Below are 24077 nucleotides of genomic sequence, written 5' to 3'. Positions count from 1 at the left end.
CTATATTTGTAAGAATAAGCAAGTGAACTGCTTGTGAAGTTGTAGCGATGAAAGTTTAAGTCCGTTTTCGTTCAAAAGCCCTCTATGCTCTCTTAAACTATTAATTCCGAAAGAGCGAAAAGCCCCCCATAACCCCATAGACTAATGGAGAAGAGGCAGCAGCAGGGCAAAAACACTTCCTCGTCAAGCCAAAACCGAAAGTCGTTCGGAACCAACAAGCCTCAAATCAGTCAAGACGGTGCGTTTCACGTAGTTGGTAGTATACTCGAAAAGGGAATCTCCGATGAGCCTCAAAACAAGCCTTTTTCTCCCACACCTCCCCCGAAACCCTCCGTTTTGCCTTTCCCCGTTGCCCGCCACCGCTCCCACGGTCCCGTAAGCCGCTAATTCGGTTTTGTTATCTGGCTTATTTTGGTTTGCAACAAAGTTGTTCTTTTTTTTTTTTTTGTAATGCTAAAATTGCTCTTGAAAACATTAAAAAAAAAAAAAATTGTACTTGAAACTGATGTTAGAATGTGATTTTGCAGTATTGGGGTCCAGTAGACAGTTATAAGGGCAAGAATGATGATAATGATGAGGAGGAGGATGACGACCTTGATGCTCGGTCACTTGCAGATTTTGCTAGTGCAGTGGAGAGGAAAGAGAAAAAAGATTTAAATTTTAGCAATTGGAAAGAGCAAACCCTGAATCATGATTCAAATGTCTCACGCCTAATGAAAACTGGAAAATGTAAGAAGGATGGAATAGAAACAAAAAAAAAGTCTTCTGGCCCATCTTTAGTCGATTTGGATGTATCTGTTGCCATGGAAATGGATGTTGAGGATGGTCCAAGTAAGCGCTTAGCTGTAAATAAAACTAAAGAGGCTGTGACTAGTGGTTCAGCTGTTGGCATGGAGATTGATGAAAGTGGTAGACTTCACTATTTAGAGAATGCAGAAGATGATAGCTCTAATCATGCACCCATAGGCAGCCAACATGTTGTGGAAAGACCTTCACATGATACTTCTGCGGAAGCTCATTTTGAGAAAATGGATGCTGGAATAGTAAGGGTGCTGAATGAAAGGGATAAAAAATCTTGGACCGGTAATACAGTTTCCAGTTCCAGGTCAAATAATATTGGAAATGAACAAGAGTCCATGTCTCTTGAGAGTGAGATTGATGTAGAGAATCGTGCCCGGTTGCAGAGCATGTCTCCTGATGAAATTGCTCAAGCACAGGCTGAGATAATGGACAAGATGAACCCCACATTACTAAATTTACTGAAAAAGCGAGGTGAGAAAAAATTGAAGCAGCAAAAGAGCTCAAGCCCAGTTAATGCTAGCAACATTGTAGAACCACACAATGCTGTTAATGAGAGCCAAAAAGCTATAAGGGACAAACTTCTTGGGGGTAACTCTCCTTCACAACGTGATCTATACAATGTTGCACAGAATTTAGACAAATCTGGTAGCTTTTTGTGGAATGCTTGGAGCAAGAGGGTAGAGGCTGTACGGGAATTAAGATTTTCTTTGGATGGGTCTGTTGTTTCCCATGACTTTGTCCCAGAATCTTTGACCAGTAAGCCTAATTTGTTTCTGTTGTTAATCTTCCTGTTGCACCTATTTAGTTTTTTCAATGACATCTTGTACACATAATTTACTTGGGTAAATATCATTCTTTTTCAAGTATATGGGACATTTAATCAATGCAACCAAGCAGTAAATTCTGTAGATTTCTGATCAAGATTTATATATTAGTCAAAGTGTAAGTACATTCAAGATGTTTGGAATGCCACAAGGGATAGGATCCATGCTTTTCCTTTGCAATTTCTCTGGGTTTATGTTGGACATTTTGTTCCTTGGTCAAAAAGTTGATGAAGTGAGTAGTTCTTTTTTGCTCTGTGCCCGGGGGATAAGATATGGTTCAAATGAATCTGATCAATTCATTCTCAGACTTATCCTTTATGTTTCTTGTGTTACAGGTGATACATCTGCTCAAAATAGGCTTAGTGCTGATAATGTTGGTGAGCGTGATTACCTAAGGACTGATGGTGACCCTGATGCGGCAGGTTACACTACCAAAGAAGCTGTGGCTCTTAGTAGAAGTGTGGTAAGTTTATTATGTCTTCTTCCTAATTCTATTATTATTGTTTGGCTTAATTTGTTTTTCTATCTATCTAGCTTTGAGCTGTCTTCTTCCTTTTCTTTTTCTGGTTGAAGTTTTGAGTCAATGGTAAAAAAAATATTCAAGGTTCTCTGGAGACAATGATTTGGTATGCTTCTCATTTTCTGCGTATCGATCTCATGTATTACTATTTTCTTCCTTTGGGTGTTTCAGGTTCCTGGACAACGGGGCTTTGGATTGAAGCTCCTTCATTCTGTGCTTGATAAGGCATTACACAATATCTATCAAAATCAAGTCAGGCATACCTTGAGACATGGTAATAAGGTTGACAAATCTACTGATTGGGAGGCTGTTTGGGCTTATGCTCTTGGCCCAGAGCCTGAACTGGTTTTATCATTGAGGTAGAATGCATTCAAAGGCTTCTTTTGCTGGTTCTTACTAACCTTCCACAATGATTGTATTATCTGCCTATAACTTGCAACATATAATTCTGTTCTTGACTGTGTTCCTTGCTGTTATTAAAGAATCTGCAAGTATGTTGAATTGTAACTCAATTTCTGCTACCCAGTTGCCTTCAAGTTTTTCTCTGCCCCTCCTGAAGTTTCAACACTTTGGTGATTTTGTCATCATTTAATTAAAATTTTGTTTGTAGGATTTCACTTGATGATAACCACAATTCTGTGGTTTTAGAATGTCTAAAAGTTGTTCAGTGTGCTCTGAGCTGTGACTTGAATGAGTACTTCTTCAATATCTCAGAGGTAAAGTTTTATTTTTATATGTTTTGTTCACCTACATATAAACATGATTCTGTGGAGAATCTTAATTTGTATTCTGCTTCAGAAAATAGGAACTTTTGGGGAGGACATTTATACTGCCCCGGTATTCCGCAGTAAACCAGAGATTGCCCTTGGTTTTCTTCATGGTGGATACTGGAAGTACAGTGCCAAACCTTCTAATATTCTTCTGTTCGGCAAGACTGTGTATGACGAGACTGATGAGGAGCATACAATTCAGGATGATATTGTTATTGCTGGACAAGATTTTGCTGCAGGTTTGGTTCGGATGGGAATTCTTCCCAAGCTTCTCTATTTATTGGAGGTGAGCCTAATTATACCCAAAAAAAATCTCTTCTTCTTGATTTTGTTGAATCAAGGAAGCCACATAACATAATCTTCTGTTGATTATTACTGGTTTTCCTCACAAGATGTGTAAATGAGAATTAATAATTCACACGTTCATTCTCTTCTTCCTCCCTGCAAATTTTTATGCGTGTCTTGGATGCTATATGAGTTTGGTAATACTTTTATTTAATTATTTATTTCTCTATCTTTCATCATTTGATTAACTTGATTCTATATTTTTCCTAACTTAAGCTAGTACAAATGGTTTCAGACATGCCGTGCAGGGGCTTTGGAAGAAGACATCATTATTTCTATTTTTATTGCTATTGCAAGGCATTCACCAATAGGTGCAAATGCAATTCTGAATTGCGAAAGACTTATCGAGACAGTTATTCACAGATTTACCATTAACAACAGTGCTGAAGTTCTACCTTCTAAGATCAAATCTGTTTGCCTCTTAAAGGTAAGTCTATTATATTTTACTCTTTTTTGGAGTTCATTCTATCCTGTGTTCTGAAAATAATTGTGACATAAGGAATGACACTGTGACTATCATATGTGTTTAGTCCTAATAACTTATTGGATGGTTCATAACTTACATATTGTTTTTATTATATTCCTGAAAAAGGTGTTGGCTCAGTCTGATAAGAAGACTTGTATGGAGTACATAAGAAATGGGTTTTTCCGGGCCATGACATGGCATTTATATCGGCCTTTTTCTTCCCTTGAGCAATGGTTAAAGTTGGGAAGGGAAAACTGTGTAATGTCATCTGGCTTGGTGGTTGAACAACTTCGATTTTGGAGAGTGTGCATTCAGAATGGCTATAGTGTATCATACTTCCCAGATATCTTTCCTGCTTTATGCCTGTGGTTAATTCCACCTTCAGTTGAAAAACTGATCGAGAATAATGTTCTGAGGGAATTTACTTCCATCTCAGCAGAGGCTTACCTTGTTCTTGAGGCTTTGGCTATGTGGCTTCCAAACTTCAATTCTCAGGAGCATCCTATGTGTGCTGAAATGGAAATCTGGTCCTGGACTAATGTTGCTCCAATGCTTGATTCTGCGGTTAAGTGGTTAGCTTTGAAGAACACTCTACTTGTGTCTGAAGACTCTGACAGGCATGAAGGTATCAGGAGTCAGTCAGTTTCTCAAGGCTTATCTGTTTCTCCGTTGTTGTGGGTGCATTCTGCTATCATGCATTTTCTTACAAGAGTTCTTGAGAGGGTGATTGCAGAAGATGGCATAACCTTGCGTAGAAGTGGCCAGTATTTGTCACTGTTACCAGAATTTGTTCCCAAGCTTGGACTTGAAATTATTAAGAATGGGTTTTTGAGTTCCTTGGTTGTAAATGAGAAAGAGTACGGAAGTTATATTGCTCCAGGCTGCTCATTTATTGCAGAACTATGTCGTTTCAGACGACAAAATGAATATGAAACATCCTTGGCATCCACGTCTTGTCTTCATGGACTAGTTCGGGTTATTGTTTCTATTGATAAGTTGATTCGGTTAGGTAAGTCTGCAATCACTTATACTGCTTCCCAAGGGAACAGTCTCTCTAAAGAAGAAAAAATACTTGAACAGGGGATCCTTGAGCGGTCACTGGTTGACTTGCGATGGTTGATGAAGAATTCTGTGGAGTTGTTTTCATCCGAGTGTCACTTTGTGCAGTGTATTGAAATGTTTGGCAGAGGTGGCCCTGCTCCTGGTGTGGGAGTTGGCTGGGGTGCTCCTGGTGGTGGTTTTTGGTCCAGAGCTGTTTTATTGGCACAAACAGATGCACGGTTGCTCATCGACTTGCTTGAAATTATTCAAATGATGCCTGTCTCTGAGTTATCTACAAACGATGAGATGAATTTTGCTTCACATATTGTTGATTCTGCCTTTGGAATATGTTTATCTGCTGGGCCAAGGGATAAAGTTATTGTAGAGAAGGCATTTGATATTTTGGTTCAAGTTCCTGTTTTGAAGTCTCTTGCTCTGTTTATGCACAGTTTTCTTCAGTCTAAAGAGAGAATGAAATTATTTGGGTGGGAACTTAAAGAAGAGGATTACCTGCACTTCAGCAACATATTGGCTTCTCACTTCAAAAGTAGATGGTTGGACATTAAGAAAAAATCTAAAGCAATTGATGACAATAGTAGCCGTGGCAATAAGAAAGGAAGTACTTCTCTGGATACCATACCTGAAGAGTTGGACTCATCAAATATTAGAGGCCAAGATCATTGCTGCAGTTCGTTGACAGTGGAGTGGGCTCGCCAGAGACTGCCTCTTCCCATGCATTGGTTTCTCAGTCCAATTGCAACCATCTCTGATGGCTACCATGGTTGTCTTCAAAAAATTCCCAAGATGATGGTTCTGGACCCCAATATGCTCGAGGTTGCAAAAGCTGGACTTTTCTTTCTTCTCGGAATTGAAGCTATGGCCTCATTCCTATCCTCTAAAGTCCCCTCCCCTGTTCAGAGTGTACCATTATTTTGGAAATTGCATTCTTTATCTGTTTCACTACTTGCTGGAATGGGTGTGCTTGAAGAAGAAAAGAGTAAAGATATATTTGAAGCTTTACAGAAGCACTATGGGCTATTACTGCATGAAGCATGGTCAAGTAGAGTTGCTGAGCACAATTTGGAGAAAAATGCGAAGTTATTACCTGAAACTGGAAAGAGCTGTAATGTAGAGCTTCTGAGGTTTCAATCAGAAGTTAATGAAAGTTATTCATTATTTGTAGAAACTCTTGTAGAGCAGTTTGCTGCTATATCTTATGGTGATTTGGTATATAGCCGGCAAGTTGCTGTTTATTTACACCAATGTGTTGAAGCCCCTGTCCGGCTTTCTGCCTGGAAAGCACTGTCTAATGTTCATGCTCTTGAACTTCTGCCATCTCTTGATAAATGTGTTGCTGAGGCTGAAGGGTACCTTGAACCAATTGAGGTAATGTCAACTAACTATTGCCTTCTTTTTTAGCTAAATGTACAACTTTTCTTGTTTTACACTTTGTGTAAGCATGCTTCTATAAGCATGTAGATGCTCCTTTCTTTATCTGCAAGTTCTGGTCATAAATATTCATTTCGAGTTATTTACAAGATTCGATTTGAGAATGATAACAGGAAGTACCGTACATGAAAATAACTTAAGATTGGTTACTTCGTGTGCAGGATAACGAAGAAATTTTGGAAGCTTATGTTAAGTCTTGGACTGCCGGTGCTCTTGATAGAGCTTCAACACGAGGTTCAATGGCATATACTCTGGTCCTTCACCACCTTTCATCTTTTATATTCCTCTCGAATGCTGGTGAGAAGTTAATTCTGCGGAATAAGCTAGTAAAATCTCTTCTGCGAGACTACTCGCGTCAGCGGCGACACGAGGTATGCAATCTTTTTGAGCACGTTAAAACCCTTAATATGGGTAGGCTAAGATTCAAGAAATCAAATGTAAACATACATAATGTGCTCTATGGTTAATTTTGATTGTTTTTGGTGCATTGTCGTTGCAGAGAATGATGTTGGATCTTATACGATATAACAAGCCATCTAAAGCTCAAATGCTAGTGCAAAATGGAGGTTCAGCACTGCCATCAAATGATGTTGAGAAGAGATTTGGGTTATTAACAGAAGCTTGTGAAGGAAACTCTTCTCTTCTGATTATGGTGGAGAAGCTTGCAAGGACCAGTTAATCTGAGATTTAATTGTATGGTTATGTATAAGAGAATCACTGCTTTTGGAGTGGGGCTGTTAATTTTTTGTTACAGACCACTCAAAAGTACTGTGAAGTAAAAGTATGTAAATTAAATTTTGATTTCTTCTGGGAAATATAACAACACCCCCTCAGTTTTTTTTTTTACTTCTAATTGTTTTGTTAGGCAAGTGGGTTTGTGCCTGTTCGGTCTCACAACTTAAGGCAACTCATAAAATCATATCATCATTATGTGACAAAAATGCAACAAAAAGTCAGAAGCTTCTGCTCGAGAAAACAAGAAAATTCACAAATAAAAGCAAGTCAAATGTACCATACCGGTTGACGTTGCATCCAGAAAGGCCTCCAAGGATTTTATCAGAATAAAACATTACAGTCAGTTGCACTGACGTGTTGCTTGAAGTGTGTAATATTACAAAACCCATCTTCCACATTTCAAATATTACGTTCAGTCATGGGATATGTTTTATTAGATTGTGCCATCTTCCAAATTCAAAATCTCCAATTTGTTCACAAATCAGTGCATAATTGCATGTCACGGTGGACTGCTAATGATTTCCTTGTCACTTCACTCTACCAGAAGCAACAAAGTTTGTAAGCTTCGAAATCTTTGGCAATGATATGCCAGCATAATCGTGCGTGTATAAAATTTTAGTTGCCCCATCATCATCAACGAGCATTATTGGCTTTGCAACTACAAGATACTTGTGTTTCTAATTCTTTTGATATGGAGATTTTGTGGGATTTTCTGTCAACATTAGACACCAAACTTGTTTACAATGGAGAATTAAGTAATCATATAAAAATTTTAATGATACCATAATATGCATTATATAAATATTGACAATTATTATTCTCCATGCAGCGTGGTTTGATTCGCTTACACATGAGTTTTTTTATTTTTTGTAGCATATGCTATCTTTTGCAAGGGATTTGCTCGACTCCAACGTGATCATATCAAACACTGAATTTATAATACAAAAATATCAAATTAGTAATACTAAATGTGCAAATTGATGATATGTTGCTACTGGCGATTGATCCAATAATGGGCGTAGGAGATGAGGAATATGCTACATTATAAGGGTATTTAAGGTATTTCATCAACCTGTTTTTTTTTTTTTTTTATGTCAAAACAAAATATTTTTAATAATAAGAACTCATCAAAGACACTTAGATCTCGTTTGTTAAACATCTTAAGTCTGAAATTTTATTAATTTAATATATTTTCTAAAATTTGCTTGTTTATTTTTTATAACTTATATTTGATTTTAAGACATTTGCATTTAAATAAAAAAAAAGAGTAATTTTTTGGGATTTTCATATGAATGGGAAATGTCTGAATGAGAAGTAAATATTATATTCTACAAATATCTCTATAAAATAACTTATTTCCTAAACTATAAAATCTAATCCTTTTTTTATTATTATTTACAAGAACATATATATATCAAACAACCAAGTTTAAGATTTTTATTATAAAAATAAATAAGATACCACTTATATCTAGATACTAAAAAACAAAATAAACATATCTTTCAAATTTTCATATTTAGACCCATTTAAAGTCCAAACAAAAAACAAATGCTGCCTTAATACTTGTCAAATTTTGCTCTTTATTTTCAATTTATTCGAATTAATATATATATAGTTTTAAGACTCCATTATTTTATTTTTTTAATTTAGTTTTTACCCGTTCAATTTCTCCTTTTAATTTTAATTTATTCAAATTACTAAATAATATTTTTTTATATCTGAAATCTGAATAAGTCTAAGTTTTTCTGAAATCTAAATGAGTCTGAGTTTAAATATTTGAATGATATATTTGTTTTTCTTTTTTAATATATGAATATAAGTGGCATCTTAATATGGTTATTTGACATTTATGTCTTTGCAAATTAAAAAAAAAAAAGATTAGATCTTATAGTTTAGGAAATAAATATATTTTATAGAGATATTTTTAGAATATAATATTTACTTCTCATTTAAATCTTTTCTCATTTAAATAAGTCACAAAGTTTACTTTTTCTATTCAATTATAAATATTTGAAACACATACATGAGTTAAAAATATTAAATTTTAAAAAATTCTGAAATTAATAAAATTTTAGATTTTAGATGTTTAACAAACAATCTCTAAACCTATTAATTTTTTAATTCAGTCATTTTTTTTGTTTAATTTTTTTCTAGCGCACTTATTTATCGATAAATAATTTAATAATTTTTTTATTGAAGAGAAAAATATTCTTTTACCCTATATTCTAGTAAAGATTTGGTAGTAAATTGATAAACGCTGAAAAATTATCAAAATTTATATTTATTGATTTGGTGGTGAATTGATGTTTGACTCTTGGGCAGAAGTCAGTGGGAAATTGAAAGTGAGAACGGAGCCGTTTTCGGCATTGTTTGAATTTCAGAATTGACAACGTTCTGCGCGCGCAAACAAAACGAGGCAAAGGCAAGCAGAAAGGGAAGAAGAAGGAAGGAGTCTTTGATCTAATGATACATTTCAACCGATCAGAGAATTTTCTTAACACATTTTCCCTCAACCGGAAAACAAAATGATGCGAACAGTCAGACAAATCAAAAAGTCTAGAAGACGAGTCAAGCGAAGAAACAGACGTCTTAATCCTCTAGTTTCTCGTGAAAATAGAGTGAAGACATTACTCTTCATAGCCGTTTTGGTAGTGTTTGTCTTTTCTTCACGAAAATTAGGATTACTGCATTAGTGAACTAATCTGGCGTGGAGTAGGAGGAACTAGGCTATTAGGGTTTAGGGTTGGAAGTTAAAAGATTCTTTCTTTTTGTTTTAGAGTAGGAGGAATTAGGTTACGATATCTCTCTCTTTCTCTCGTTCGCTCGTTTAGAGATTGCGGTCAAGATGGACAACGACCTAGAACAGTTTAAGGTAACATTAATTGATGTTCTCTTTCGGTTTCTGTTTTCTTGATCTCTTATGTGGGTTTTGTTTTGTGTGCATAATGTGGTGATGGCTTTCTTGTGCCTGATGTTTTATGAGGCGGCTCAGGTTGTGGGGAAGTTAAGGCATAAGAGGCTGGCAAATTTGATAGGGTGTTGCTGTGAAGGTGATGAGAGGTTGCTTGTTGCTGAGAACATGCCTAGTGATACTCTTGCAAAGCTTTTATTCCATTGTACGTAATCTTTTTCTTTGTAGTTGGTTTATTTCTTGTTTTGTTGCTCACTGGATTTGCCAAATTCTTGGAAGTTTGGATGGTTTGGTAAAATATTAAAGTTGCATGCATAAAAAATGGAAGCAAGATTGTTTGATAAACGGCATAAATTGATTATTATTTATTAATCGAATGATATTAGTTAGTCTCTTTCCGGTAACTGTTTCTTGTTTGATTAATTCTTAATCTGTTGTTTATACTTCAACTTGTGTACCCATGAGTGTCTTTTTGGTTCATAGTCTTTGGAATTTATGACATTGATAATTGTTTGTGTTGAATCTTAAGGATTGATAGTTTCGTAGAGTTTTGACATATATCTCCTTTCAGTGAAGTGGCAATGTAAATTTATAACATGATTTGGTTGATGCTAACGGACACAATTCTCTTTGCCTCTGTTAAATGTGCTCTGAGGGTGAATTACGTTTTCCTTTTCAATTCACATGCTTAAACACGAAGTAGTGGATGCTTTGATTAATCCCTCGGGTAGTATTTGGTGAATTGGTTTATTGATTGAAATTTATGAGTATGCTTTGGAAGCATCAGCTTATTTATCATTGAAGAATGAATTGAACTCCATCCATTGTGCTAGATGTTACCATAGATTGTTATTTTTTATTTCTCTTTGGGTCAATAATAAAATTAGAATTTCCTCTATTAGATATGCTTTCAGATTGAGAATGAAAATATACATTTCTTCTTGTGTTGTGGTTGATTACATTTTGTCTTTCTTCATTCCTTGCAGGGGAAAAACAAACCATTGAGTGGCTGCTGCGTTTAAGAGTAACCTTTTATATTGCTGAAGTATTAGATTACTCTAACACTGAAGGTCTTCCACCATACCGTGATTTGAATGCATATAAGGCTCTCTTTGATGAGGTATCAGCTTCTAGGATATGAAATAAGCTAACTGATCACATAATACTATTCTTCTACTTCCTTATCACCATTCATTCTCATCTAGAATGAGTATTTTCATGTACCTTGTAGGATGGTGGTCCGCGTCTTTCATGTTTCAGCCCTAATCATGCCTACAGACCCTCAGATTATCTAGAGAATGGTAATCATTTTTTTGCTTTAAACTTTTTCTTTCACTTTTCTTATTTTTTATCATTCAATTTTCTAAGTTCTCAAATTAAGAGAATTCACCTGGTTCCCTTATCTCTGGAACTTTTGTTAGATCAAGTTCTAACCATCAAAGATAGATTCTGATTCTGTTACTAATTGCAATAGACCTTCATCTCTTTTACGTTCTTCCATCAAGACGAGCAAAATAACTAAAGTGAATAATAATTTTTAAGTGACAATCCTAGGTCCATCATTGACTACGACTGCATAGTATGGAAATGAAGATGCTGGACTAAATATTCTTGAATATAAGGGGGAAAGCCAGAGACTGATGATGAATCTGCTATTTGGAAGAAAATTTTACTATTTATAACTAGCCACATATTCAAATGATCAAGTATCACAAATAACTTAGTATAGATCCCATCCTTAAATTATATGTTCTTACGATTCCTAAAATTACATCTCCAAGCTCTTGAGTTTTTTTTATTGTTTATATTGATCTCACTCCGCGATAACTCAAAAGACATAATACCGTTAATCATAAGTTTTAGCTGAAATCTCCACTTTAGTGATCAAGTGGATAATGAACTTACATTCTTGTATTATGTCTTTAGTGATCAAGTGGATAAAAATAGCAGGTTCACTATAAGTTCATCATCTACTTAGTATTTTAGCTGAAATCTCCACTTTAGTGATCAAGATAAAATTACTCACAATAGAAGTAAAAAAATTACAACCTTACATCATCAAATGCTCATTTCATTAATAGCTATGAGTAATTTTTTATTTATAGTGAACCTGCTATTTTTATCTTGTAACATTGACATCGTATATTCAATACATTAATCACATACTTTATAAATAAAGGTTAGCTAACAATTTATGCTCAAATAAATAATAAATAAATAAATTTTATGAAATTGATAAATTATTATTTATTGTATATTTTTAGGGTACAAAATAATAATAAGTCTAACAGATGGCGGGAGGAAACAGTAATAGTGAGTAAAGAAAAAAGATTAATCTCTCATACTTGCTATCTTTAAATTGGGAGAGAACCATGTCATGCAATTGGTAGGATAATGAATTGGAATCCTGGTAGGAATAAACCGTTGAATCCTTCCATCTTCAAGTTGAAACATGCCTGATTCGCGAGACGGATTTGGAACATAATTTGAATCATCCACGAAGTAGATACAATTCTTTTTCAATATCCCGATGTCATCATCTCCTGGTGCAACAGGAACAGATAGTGGAGTACTTGGTTTTGACACACATAATGTTTGGTTATCCAAGCTATTTAATTTGGTCAACCCCATTGTATCGCTGCTAATCGGATCAATCTTGAATACTTCAAATCTAATTAATTTTTCGTATATCATTACACCTTCACCTTCAGCTGCTTCTTCATCTTCACCATCGCTGAACACGGTGTCCATTATTTTATGAACAATCAACAATTCACCCTGCGATGATTCTACCAAATATGGAAGAATCCAGGCTAAGTGTTCAGATTCATCCTCTGGAACCCAAATCGTATCTATAGTCGGTAATAAGCTCATCCAGTTGTTGGGGATAAATCTGAGAATCACTTGATGATCATGATCTCCTACCTTGATATATTTAGTATGTATTTCAAAGGAAATTACCTCATGTTTGCAAAGCACCAAGACATGCAATTCTCCATTATAGAATAAAATGTCGGAGATGAATTTATCATCGTCTTCTTCTTCTGTTTCTTTATCAAAGATGGTCCATTTCGTGTCTCCTGGCTTGCACAGTGCCAATTCCAATTCATCGTCTATATACAATGCAGTTGTAGTAGCTGCTGCAACTATGCAATTTCTAGCATCTACATCAACTGCTGATGATGATGATGGTAATAATTCAACTCTTTTAATGAAGTTGGCCAACTCGGTGACATTGTTATGATCATATCCAAATTCGAGATTATCCAAAAAAGTTGCAAACGATGGAATAGTGGCTATGGAAGGGAGTGGTACTTGTATTCCTGAAATTGAATTAAAAAGAAATAATTTCGGATCGAATTTAGATTTGGATTTAGATTTAGGACGACCCTTCTCAACCATACTTATAATGGCAAGCCAACCCTTGGAGGATCCACAACAACACCACCCACCACCTGGCACTATGTTAGGTGGAAGCTTGATATTATAGAACACACCATCAGACATGTCTACGAATCTCAAGAAATTACTGCAATTGCTAGTGTCATGGCGATCGCGAGGAAGCATCAACCATGGCACCTGCGCATTCCGCTGTTTATTTTCTTTCACAATTAATCTCCAGTGTTTGCAAACAACACTCAGACGAATAGAATCTGCTAAATCCAATTTTTGTACAATTTTGACCACTAATTCTGATGGAAGTTGCTCCCAATTTCTCGCTTCCTCAATATTATGACTTTTGTGCTGCCGCAATATCGTCTCCATAAAATCTGAATAACGCAGCGCCAATGACATCATTTTTATCTTATAATAAACAAAATCAAACATCTTCTTCTGTAGACTTATAACGAAGACAAGGGCAGCTAAATGTTTTTATATATTAGCTATATTAAAAGTCGGTTTTCTGTTAGTATTAGGAATTATATGTACAATTAAATTAAGAGTTTTCAAGTTCTACTTAATAACTGATTAATCGAACTCTTCATATGTCCCACTGAAAAAAGAAAAAGGGAAATAAAGCTTCCGGTAGTATTCTTTGACATCTTTTCAAATTGAAACTAGTTAATTTTAATTGCCTGTCAAAGAAAGTTCAAAACTACTCTCATAACTATTCTCTTTGTACATTGTAGATGCAACCATGCAATTTGTAGATGATATTGATGATCATTCAACCTTTCTTTTTCTTTGTTTTTAATGAACACCGAAAAATCTGCATCTGTATTCTGAAATTGGATAATCAAAATAAATAATTTCTGATCAAACAAAAACGACCCTGAACCGCAATCACAAGCCAACCCTTTAAAAAGATCCACAACTCGTACACAGCCGATCTTGAAATATAGAAAACGCCATCTGACAAGCCAAAGAATCTCGATTTTTGGTGTGACTTCCACCCTTCAATATTTTCACTTGTGACTCCTATGCTGGGTGGTCGGTTTTTGGTAGATTTCTAGGAAACTGAATTAAATTGAATGAGGATCATCTCCTAATTTTAGTTTACTCTATTTTCTTAAATTTTTTTTGTTTCACGTGTGTGTTACTGATATAAAAGCTAAGATTTGGGACAATTATGAATTTACATTAAGTTACTCTCACTTATAGTTATAGATGTTAGGTTGAGTAGTGTGCTCCACATCTCCTCTGAAAAGGCCTCGGAAGATTTTTGGAATAAACTACGGACCTCAATTGAAAAAGGCCATAAAAGCCCAATAGCCCGTGATCTCATATATGACATCAGTTCATGGGGCTTGCTTGATAGCTGCAAGCTCACGATTTGCTGTTTTCCAAAATCAGAGGGAGATTTTGTAAAAGATGCAACCAATCAAGAACATTGGTCGCCCGGCATAAGGTGCTCTTCAACGGGGGCAATTATGGCCTCTCACGGGATTTGATTTATCAAATTGTTTTATCTTCCACGTTCAAGATCTCTTATTTGCTCACAAATCAGTGCATAATTGCATATCATGGTGGATGATTAATGATTTTCCTGGTCACTCCACTCTGCTACACGGGCAAGCTTAAGCTTTGAAACATTGTAATGATATGACAGCATAACCATGCGTTACGTATGTACAAAATTTTAGTTGTCCCATCATCATTATCAAGCATTATTGCTTTGAAACTACAATATATTTGTATTTGAATGTTTCGGGTGCGGAGACTTAGTGGGATTATGTATTGACATTAGACAGCGAACTTGTGTAAAATGGAAAAATTAAGTAATAATATAAATTTTTTAATGATACTACAGTCATAAATTATAAAATTCTTTCTCATTCTCCATGCAGCCTGGTCCGATTTCCCTACACGCGGGTTTTTTATTTTGCTGTGTGCATGCTATCTTTTGCAAGAGATTTGCTTGACTTCAAATTGATATTATCAAACGTTATATTTATCAAATAGAAGTTTCAAATTATAACATAAATGTCAAATTAGTAATATTAAACGTCAAATTAATTTATGAGTTAATAGCACATAGATGTCGTTGATCCAACTCGAGCTTCATAAACATATGTGCCATATATACAGTCTTGCTTCAATGTTGACGTTCTCATATTTTGAGAATACAATTTTTTGAGGCACCAAACAAAACTGTCTAATTATGATATAATATTAAAAATACAATTAAACAACACAATCCCACTAATCCGTGTTCTAAAACGTGTAACGTTGGTGTCTGAGAATTCTCAACCCTTGACTTATGGGAAGCCAGACTAATGGCCAATATGAACGTGTCCCAAGCTCCATTTGCTAAAATTCATGATTGGCGGTGTTAACCTAGGACCAAGGCTCGGCAGGGATGGACCCAAAAGGTGCACCCACCATGTCAAGGTAGCTGGATGCAATAGCTTCAAATGCACGAAGTGTATGCAAAGTGGCTTCCACCAAGGCAACAGATTGACAATGACCCAAGTGCATGCTTTGACTTGTAGACTAAAAGAAATAGGATCACCTTATGTTAGGTTTAACGTTTAGGTTTAACGTAACGTACACACACTCACAGCAATAGTAACAGACCCACCATTAATATTGTTGCTGTGAGTGTGTATGTTATGTTAAACGTAGCATAACACTGGCCAAAGAAATATTAAAAGGTCATTTGATAGATATTAAATTCAAAAAGAACCATTACTTTATTCTCCTTACTTTAAAAAAATTTAATTTGATTCCTCCTAACAACTCCACAAGGAAATGGATAAAAAAACATTAAATTTGATCAATTAATTAACAAATCCTGCGAAGGAAAGAATGGCTTGCCGTTAAATTTTTTGGAAATTCTTTCTTGTTTTGCTCGGCAAGTGGAGTTAACTGTGTAGAATTTGTTCTTATCTTCCCACTCATTAACAAGCAATCATCATTAATTTCCACACCGAGCTCATCTCTTTGGTTTTTAACCTTTTTGTTATTGGGACCATACACGTAAGCACCTTTAATGAACTCCACAAAATGTCAATTATTTTCTGTTAAGTAGGTATGATCATCTTAATTTCTTATTTGATCCTCCAACCCCCTCTATAAATTAAACATTCCACTAAAATTAAAAAAAAAAAAACCTTATTTATGAGGCCGACTAAACTCTGACATTACAAGATTTGTTAATTAAACTAATTAGTAATCATAAATTGGTTTACATTACAAATTTTTCTAACACTGTAATGGATATACGTGCCTATAGATATTGGATGATTCCCAACCCACAGACACCTGAGTGACATTCGATTTTATCAGTTCATGGGTTACTAATTCTATGATCTAAGAGTTCCAATGCACACACAGATTTACTCAAATGGAGATACGAAGTTACCAAAAGAGGCAGTAAGACCAAGTGTGGTGTTGTCACACGGAGCACAGCTGTTGGTGTACAGGCAAAGAGTCGGTGACAGGCCCCACTATTTTTCTCTCTCTGTCCCTCCGCGTTTCCGCAAATACACATCTCTCTTCTCACAGCAGAATAAACAATTCTAAAGATTTGTATTAAAAAAAAGAAATCATCAAAGGCTTTTTGGGAAATGCTGACCTGTAGTCCATACTAAACGCTTCAAAAATTCTATATATAGCTCAAGCCTTTCTATTGATTTCTTGTCAAATTTTTGCATTTGTATCCTATCTTTCTCATTAAACAATGGTTTTGTTTCTTTGCTTTCTCTTCTTTCTCTTCTCTTCTGCTACTGCTTGTGATCGCTGTGTGCACCAAACCAAGGTTGCTTATTTCTCCCAAGCCTCTGCACTTTCATGTAAGCACTAACTATGATCACTCTTTCGTACTTTATTAAAATCAAATTTGGCATTGACCCAGATGGTATTTTTGTAAGAATTTAAATGGGTAATATCTTTTTTTGGTAAATTGATGCAGCCGGGGCATGTGGATATGGTTCATTAGCATTAAGCTTCAATGGTGGACACCTTGCTGCTGGTGTTCCTTCCCTTTACAAAGATGGAGCTGGTTGTGGTGCATGCTTTCAAGTATGTATTATTAGCTTTCAATTTCATTTTTCATTCTTTTGTTATTGATTGTGTTATCAAAATTGGTTTTTCGAACTTAATTTGGGTACCAACATTTGTTTTGATCAGATGAGATGCAAGAACCCAACTCTGTGTAGCGGCAAAGGAACCAGAGTGATTCTGACTGATCTCAATCACAGCAACCAAACAGATTTTGTTATCAGCAGCAGAGCTTTCATGGCCTTATCCAACCAGGGCAAGGGCCAAGACATTTTAAAACTTGGAGTTGTCGATGTAGAATACAAAAGGCAAGCAAATATTCTCAATTTCTCTATATTAATTGTTAATGCAGCATAGCTTATTTATTATTATTATTATTTTAATCACAGTTTTGTCACACACGCCACATATAAAAAGAAAAAATGTAATAGCGACATAATTATATATATATATATTGCCCCACATGATTTGCCTCTATCCCTACCCTGGGACAAAATATCAGGCACACATTAATTGCTTATAACGGTCCCAATTTGTATCTTATCGTAGACTAATCATACTAATAAATGCATTTGCTCTTCTGGGTTGATGTTTCAGGGTTCCATGTGAATATAAAAACCAGAACTTGGCTGTGCGTGTGGAAGAATCAAGTCAAAAACCAAATTATTTAGCAGTTAAAGTGTTGTATCAGGGTGGTCAAACAGAAATGGTAGCAATGGATGTAGCTCAGGTTGGTTTTTTTTTAAAAAAAAAATGAACACACATGATAAGTGCACATCATTTAGTTTACACGGCCCCAAAAGCCTGGCGCAAATGTAGTTCAAAAACCGATGATGATTATGATTGCTGTTGCAAATTTTGCAGGTTGGTTCTTCAAACTGGGGTTACATGAGCAGAAATTATGGGGCAGTTTGGGATACAAGTAGAGTGCCAAATGGGGCATTGCAGTTCAGATTTGTGGTAACATCAGGCTATGATGGCAAGTGGATTTGGGCAAAAAATGTTCTTCCAGCTGATTGGAAACCTGGAATGATTTACAACTCTGGAGTTCAGATCACTGATATTGCCAAAGAGGGATGCTCCGAATCTGAATGTGGTGATGGAAGCTGGAAATGAAAGAGATAAGAGTTTGATTGCCACCACTACTTATTTATGTGAATACACATAAATTTTGATTTGATTTCTTTCACATACAATCAGTATAATCAAATAACTTAGAGGATTAGAAAGTGAAGACGTATAGATTGGAAAGGTCTATACTAGATTTTTTTTTTCTTTTTTTCTCCCCCTCAACTTTTTTAATGTAACATTGTTCTTTTGCTGCTAAAGTAATAAAATGCCCTATTGTTCAGAATTTCTGTGTCTCTCTTTCTCACTCTCGTTTGTTAATGGGAGCAACATAATTCGCTTTACATTAGGCTTAAGGATTCCGTTACTGAAGTGTCCCAAAATCAAAGGTTCTTGTTCGGATTATTTTGGGCTGAGCAGAGAGATTTAATTTTTTTGCTACAAGGCCTTCGCATGGATCAAGTAACCCAATTCAAAGAGTCTGCTACAAGCACAGTACTGCTTTCTGACTACACTCCCATAACAAAAACACACCAATTTGAGTAGAGTAGGCTTTTGACACCCCTCAAAAGCTCCTTATAAAACTCTCCTTCAATTGAAATTGCCTAAATAACTAAATACAAATTAATTCATTCTTATTTTCAGACAAAAACTTAACTAAAATAAATTTATACCGACCCCATTTCATAATTCATATTTGTATTTAATTTTAATATAAAAAAATTGATAAAGTTATGACAGTTTAGAGTTTAGAAAATAGAAACCATATAATAAGAAGAAAATAATATGAAATTATAGGTTTTGTATATATTTTATAAAATGAATTTAAAAATATATATTTTAACTAAAAAAATTCATGGGACGATGTTTAATTTTAATTATAAATTAAACTGAAAATATTTTAGGAATTAAAGTTCAGTAGGGGTGTCACAAAGAGGTTAGAGGGGTGTTAAAAGATCAACTCATTTGAACAAATTCTTTCATTTGTTTGTTGTCATCATAGCATTAATTATTGCTTCACATGGGCTTTTTAATTAAAAAAATGAATAAAACTCTCGTCATAGTTCCTTATCTCAATTGTAATGGGCTCAATTTGTTTCTTGTGGGCTTTATCAAACCCAAGTCAAACAAACCTGATTCAATCCTAACCCATTCGTTTGACACCATCAATTAGAATGCTGAAAACATATGTGGGGTGCATTTATTTATTTGGATTAGGGAGTGACTTTATTTTGGGGTCCGTCTATCTTGCAACAATTTATTTATAAACGTCACAAGTTTTTCACTATTCAACACAAAGTTTCTGTCTTAATTCTCAATTTTTGTTTGCATCACACATCGCACGTTAAGGCACAAGTTGTTAAATGTAATGAAAATTTGTGACCAATTACAAAAAATTCAACTTAATAATGCTGTAAGGTGGTTTTGTATCTTTAGGTACATCAATCTTATGGCAGTTGACATTTCAAGTGAACAGAATTTAACAACAATGCGACTACCATTTGAAAGGTACCCACCAAAAGTTTTCAACAGTAGAAGGGACATATCAGAAATGCAAATGCACCATCAAAATTGAAAGCTGATGCTGATCAGTGCATGCCTAAAAGTGTGGAATTTTGACATGGACCTGTTTGATATTAAAGTACTGTCTTTTTTTTTAGTTATATTTTTTTTGTAGTTATTATAAAATAAAAAGTTAATAATATATAGTAAATATAATTTTTTAAATAATAATTTTAAAAAAAATAATAAATATATAATAATTTTTTTATTATATAAGTATAAAAATCAAATCAACTTAATTTTTAAGTTATATCTTTCAAGATACAAATGTATAACCTCAGCCGCGAAGTGAAGAGTTGATCGAGTCATTTTTGCGGGCTCTGATGAAGTTTCAAACTATCACTGTTGCGGATTGGCTTTCATGTTGTGCAACAATAGATATTGATACATACCTAAAACATGGTTATAATATTCAGTGAAAAAGACACAAGAAACTCTGCATATGGCCACATTCTGATTCCAAATTTCAAATCAAAGCTTCAACTAGCAGCCTCTGAGTTAACAATTAAGAACATATATAAGTATTAATCAATTGGGAATATTTTCTCATCTCCTACTTATATAATTAGGCTGGTAGCTAGAGCTAAGACGGATACATGTCGAATCTCAGACTCAGTCAAAGTTTATAGGTACTGACTCGCAAGTCAACAAGCTAACTCCTATTTTATTTTTTAATGGGAAGCTTAGTGGATGAGTGACAAACTGAATATGTATTATGTAAATATTGGTAGGCAGAACCGCTTAGTTACTCTTTTATAATATTTTGCTTTTCATTATTCACACGAGCTTCCATTTGATACCATTAACAATTTCAAAATATTCTACGATTAAAGTGAAAGAGAAGAATATATATTCATTTTTAGTTACACATTCAAAATCTAGAAGATAATCAATCACATATACGTGGACTTCACCATGATTAACACGCCAATTAATACAAAGGGACACTCATGCTTTCAATTTTTTATCCAAAAGATGCCCCATTATGAATATTTAAATAACAAATTAACAAATTAAAGGGCTTCCACCTAAGTACCTTCGATATCTAGTTTGATCATTCAAAGTTTTCTTTTTCAGGTGAATCTATTGATTATTCAATGAGCCGGAGTATACCATACACAACTTGAAGATCCAAAATATTATTTACACACTCCTTCACTTTTTCCACAATTCCATGAATAGATATAATCTAACACCTTTTGAACGAATGAAAGCACATATATAAAATGCAATTGGATAAAAAGATCTTTATAATAATACATAAACCCACTTCAAAGTTAGGTTTCTTTTCAAGTTGTATCTTTTAGAATGCAATAATTTGTGTTTGTTTACGTGGAGAATATTGACCACACTAAGCCACTACTCACTTCTCACAAGTCACAAGCGTAAGTTGAGAAAGAGAGATCGAATTCGAGATAATTGCATGTCACATTAGTATTAGAATAAAATGTTACTGAGAGGACCAATATAATCATAGACATAGCCTACAACAATTATAAGAAATAAGTAGTATGAATATCGCCAATCGAATCCCATCAATAACTAAAACTCAAATCCTTAACTGTTTGTATTGCTAATGGGTTATGAGCCCATAGGCTCATAAAAGTATGAATCTAAGAGTGTGTTTAAAATTAAGGTGCTGTACAATTGTCGTGAAAAAATATATGTAATTATAAAATAAAAGTTAATAATATATAATAAATATAAATTTTAAATAATAATTTTAATAAAAATATTAAAGATATAATAAATTTTTATTATACAAATAAAAAATCATATTAACATAATTTTAAATTATAATAATTAATATTTATTAAATATTTTACTACTATATCTTTTACGGTACAATTACCCAACCCTAATCCCAAAACGCACACTCCATCCTCTCTTTTATCATATCCCTATTGCTGCACCGGCAACGAAAGTATAATTAATGAGAAACGGTGTCTCAATATCCATATGCTTTTTATATGATTGAAAGGTTTTCAAATCAACTTTTTACACAGACGCCAGAGCAGACCAAATCCCTAAAAGATAGCAAAGGCGATGTGGTAGTGGTAGTAGTAGTAGTAGTATATATAATAGGAGTAGGGTAAGTATATATGAGTGAACCGGGTGTTGAACAACGACTGGTGAGCGAGCCTTTGCCTAACCAAACATTCTTTCCTGCATCATCCATCGCCGTGATTCTGCAAAAGGGTTGCCTTGTACAATAATAATAACTTATAGTTTTTTAATCTATAATAATAATATTAACATTTTAGGTAAATTACGCTAGAGAGGTCCCCGTGTTTTACTACGTTGTCTGATCCTTTTTTTTTTTAGAGGCGAAGCCTGAAAGGTAGCGCCATAAATTAAATTAAATTAAATTAAATTCAACAACGGAACAGCTCAAGCAGATGCCAATTAAATGGATGAGATCGATAGACGGCGCGGCATAATCATTGCAACTGCCAACATTTTCACATTTCATCAGTTACATCTCTTGCCTTCTTTAATTAATTAATTAATTTTCTCTTTATTTATTTATAGTATATATATATATCTTTCAGAAGAAAATTAATAATATATATAATCTGTAATTGAAGCAACAGTTAGAAATTAGAATAGAAAGCAAAATGTATAGTTACCAACATTAATTAATTAAGAACCCTCTCTTTGCAGCCTTTTCAATTTCGCTCACTTGTAATGGCGAAGGAAAATTTTCTCTCAAAAGAAAAATGGTTGAGAAACTTTCCTAATTAAACACACACAAAAAACAAATCAATATTACTTGAATTTAGCAAAATGCATTCAACGGCCGTGAAATTTTACTTTAAAATTGAGCTTCATGAGCTCAAATTCAAGATGTATAAATAATGTATTGAATGGTCAATTTTAAATTATCTCTCCGACTATCTACAAATCATTAAAACACAAAACAAAAAAAAAGACACCAAGCAAGCATAAGCATAAGCGTACCCTTCTTTAAGTAATTACCGATGGAAGAGGATCCCGGGATCAACAAATCAAGCTTTTTGCATATTCTGGGAATTGGTGGGGTCATTGATGCTGAGGCATGTTCGAAAGAAAAGCACTGCAGCTGTAGTAGGATCAGTTCCAGCATTAAATGAGATGTGAACGTGCAGTAGCCCCCTCGCTTTAAATTGCATAGCCTCCATCCAAGCCGATGTCCAATTGTAAGTGTCAATGATTTAATGATCTTCAAGACAAAGAAAATGAATCCACTGGCACCACAGAGGAACGTCACATCACATTCTCCAATAACTGAATGTATCTTGTTCGGCAAAAAGCATTATTAGTTTTCGTGTGGTTTTAAGTTAATCTTTGAGTGAGTGATTATTTAGGGGAGCTGACAACGCATCAATTACGATTGAAGTAATCGGTGGATTTTTTTTTTTATGAAGTCCTAAACTAGGAAATTTTGATTGAATTAAAAAAAAAAAATTTTAAGTATTAGTCTTGATTAATGAGTCGAACTGATGTAATTAATTGATTCAACTTAATTTGTCGATTTATACAAGTGTTCTTAATTGAATCGAAATAAAGGACCATTGTAATTGTGTCACGATGATAATTGCTCTTCCAGGAGGATCCATTGAATTGATGATGATTTTCATCTGTACTCTTGTGTGAATGCAAATGGGCAAATGGGTGTAGGCGCTTTCTTTAAGAGCATAGGCAGCGGCATGGTTGGTTGTTTGAATGGCTGGGACAAATCGGTGAAAAGACCTGATTGATGACTTGACATTTATTCCTGTGAGGGATGGGCAGGGAATGAATGAACGTTTCATCTTTCATCCGTCAATGGAGAATGTTTCTCACGCACCCGTTTGGCTCGTGTGGCTGGCTTTGGGCAAGCTGAAGCTTCATAATAAAAACAAATTAATAATAATAATAATAATATGCCACTTCCTTTCTTGGGATAACAAAAAGAATTCAGATGATCGGATAAACTCAAGTAGAATTGGTAAAACTTCAGCTTGAAAACCTTATTGCTTTTGACGAGTGTCTGATTAAAGGCAAAATTGTTGCTTTGCTTCCACCAACTCCGCGTGAAAAGGCAATTTGATGAACAATGCATGGCGACTGGATTCAACTCTCTCATCTGGATTTTTGTTTTTGTTTTCTTCCCCTCCCC

At 34.6% G+C, this 24077-nt stretch overlaps 3 protein-coding genes across 3 annotated transcripts; 2 read left to right on the top strand and 1 right to left on the bottom strand.

The window, feature by feature from the left end:
- The first annotated feature begins 45 nt into the window (after positions 1-45).
- LOC18034857 (transcriptional elongation regulator MINIYO) lies at positions 46-7059 on the top strand. Its single transcript, XM_006422419.2, has 10 exons — positions 46-375; positions 528-1557; positions 1961-2088; positions 2317-2504; positions 2756-2861; positions 2944-3201; positions 3496-3687; positions 3853-6153; positions 6378-6587; positions 6716-7059. The coding sequence occupies exons 1-10, from the start codon at positions 145-147 to the stop codon at positions 6893-6895; spliced, it is 4824 nt and encodes a 1607-aa protein (XP_006422482.1). The 5' UTR covers positions 46-144; the 3' UTR covers positions 6896-7059.
- A 5134-nt stretch (positions 7060-12193) lies between these two features.
- LOC18035567 lies at positions 12194-13660 on the bottom strand. Its single transcript, XM_006422418.1, has one exon. The coding sequence runs from the start codon at positions 13658-13660 to the stop codon at positions 12194-12196; it is 1467 nt and encodes a 488-aa protein (XP_006422481.1).
- A 3281-nt stretch (positions 13661-16941) lies between these two features.
- Positions 16942-18659, top strand: LOC18034208 (expansin-like A1). The gene is made up of 5 exons (XM_006422417.2): positions 16942-17097; positions 17217-17326; positions 17435-17613; positions 17903-18035; positions 18170-18659. Exons 1-5 carry the CDS (start codon positions 16986-16988, stop codon positions 18419-18421), a joined length of 786 nt encoding a protein of 261 aa, XP_006422480.1. The 5' UTR covers positions 16942-16985; the 3' UTR covers positions 18422-18659.
- The last annotated feature ends 5418 nt before the right edge of the window (positions 18660-24077 follow it).

This window comes from Citrus clementina, unplaced genomic scaffold (assembly GCF_000493195.1).
Source record: "Citrus clementina cultivar Clemenules unplaced genomic scaffold, Citrus_clementina_v1.0 scaffold_8, whole genome shotgun sequence".
Lineage (NCBI taxonomy): Eukaryota > Viridiplantae > Streptophyta > Magnoliopsida > Sapindales > Rutaceae > Citrus > Citrus x clementina.
This window is presented reverse-complemented; position numbering and strand designations above follow the sequence as displayed.

Coding starts and splice junctions, on each gene's coding strand:
- LOC18035567 (XM_006422418.1), bottom strand. CDS start 13,660: ATGATGTCATTGGCGCTGCGTTATTCAGATTTTATGGAGACGATATTG.
- LOC18034208 (XM_006422417.2), top strand. CDS start 16,986: ATGGTTTTGTTTCTTTGCTTTCTCTTCTTTCTCTTCTCTTCTGCTACT. Junction 17,098..17,216: donor CCAAGCCTCTGCACTTTCAT/GTAAGCACTAAC, acceptor AAATTGATGCAG/CCGGGGCATGTGGATATGGT. Junction 17,327..17,434: donor GTTGTGGTGCATGCTTTCAA/GTATGTATTATT, acceptor TGTTTTGATCAG/ATGAGATGCAAGAACCCAAC.
- LOC18034857 (XM_006422419.2), top strand. CDS start 145: ATGGAGAAGAGGCAGCAGCAGGGCAAAAACACTTCCTCGTCAAGCCAA. Junction 1,558..1,960: donor TGTCCCAGAATCTTTGACCA/GTAAGCCTAATT, acceptor CTTGTGTTACAG/GTGATACATCTGCTCAAAAT. Junction 2,089..2,316: donor TGGCTCTTAGTAGAAGTGTG/GTAAGTTTATTA, acceptor TGGGTGTTTCAG/GTTCCTGGACAACGGGGCTT.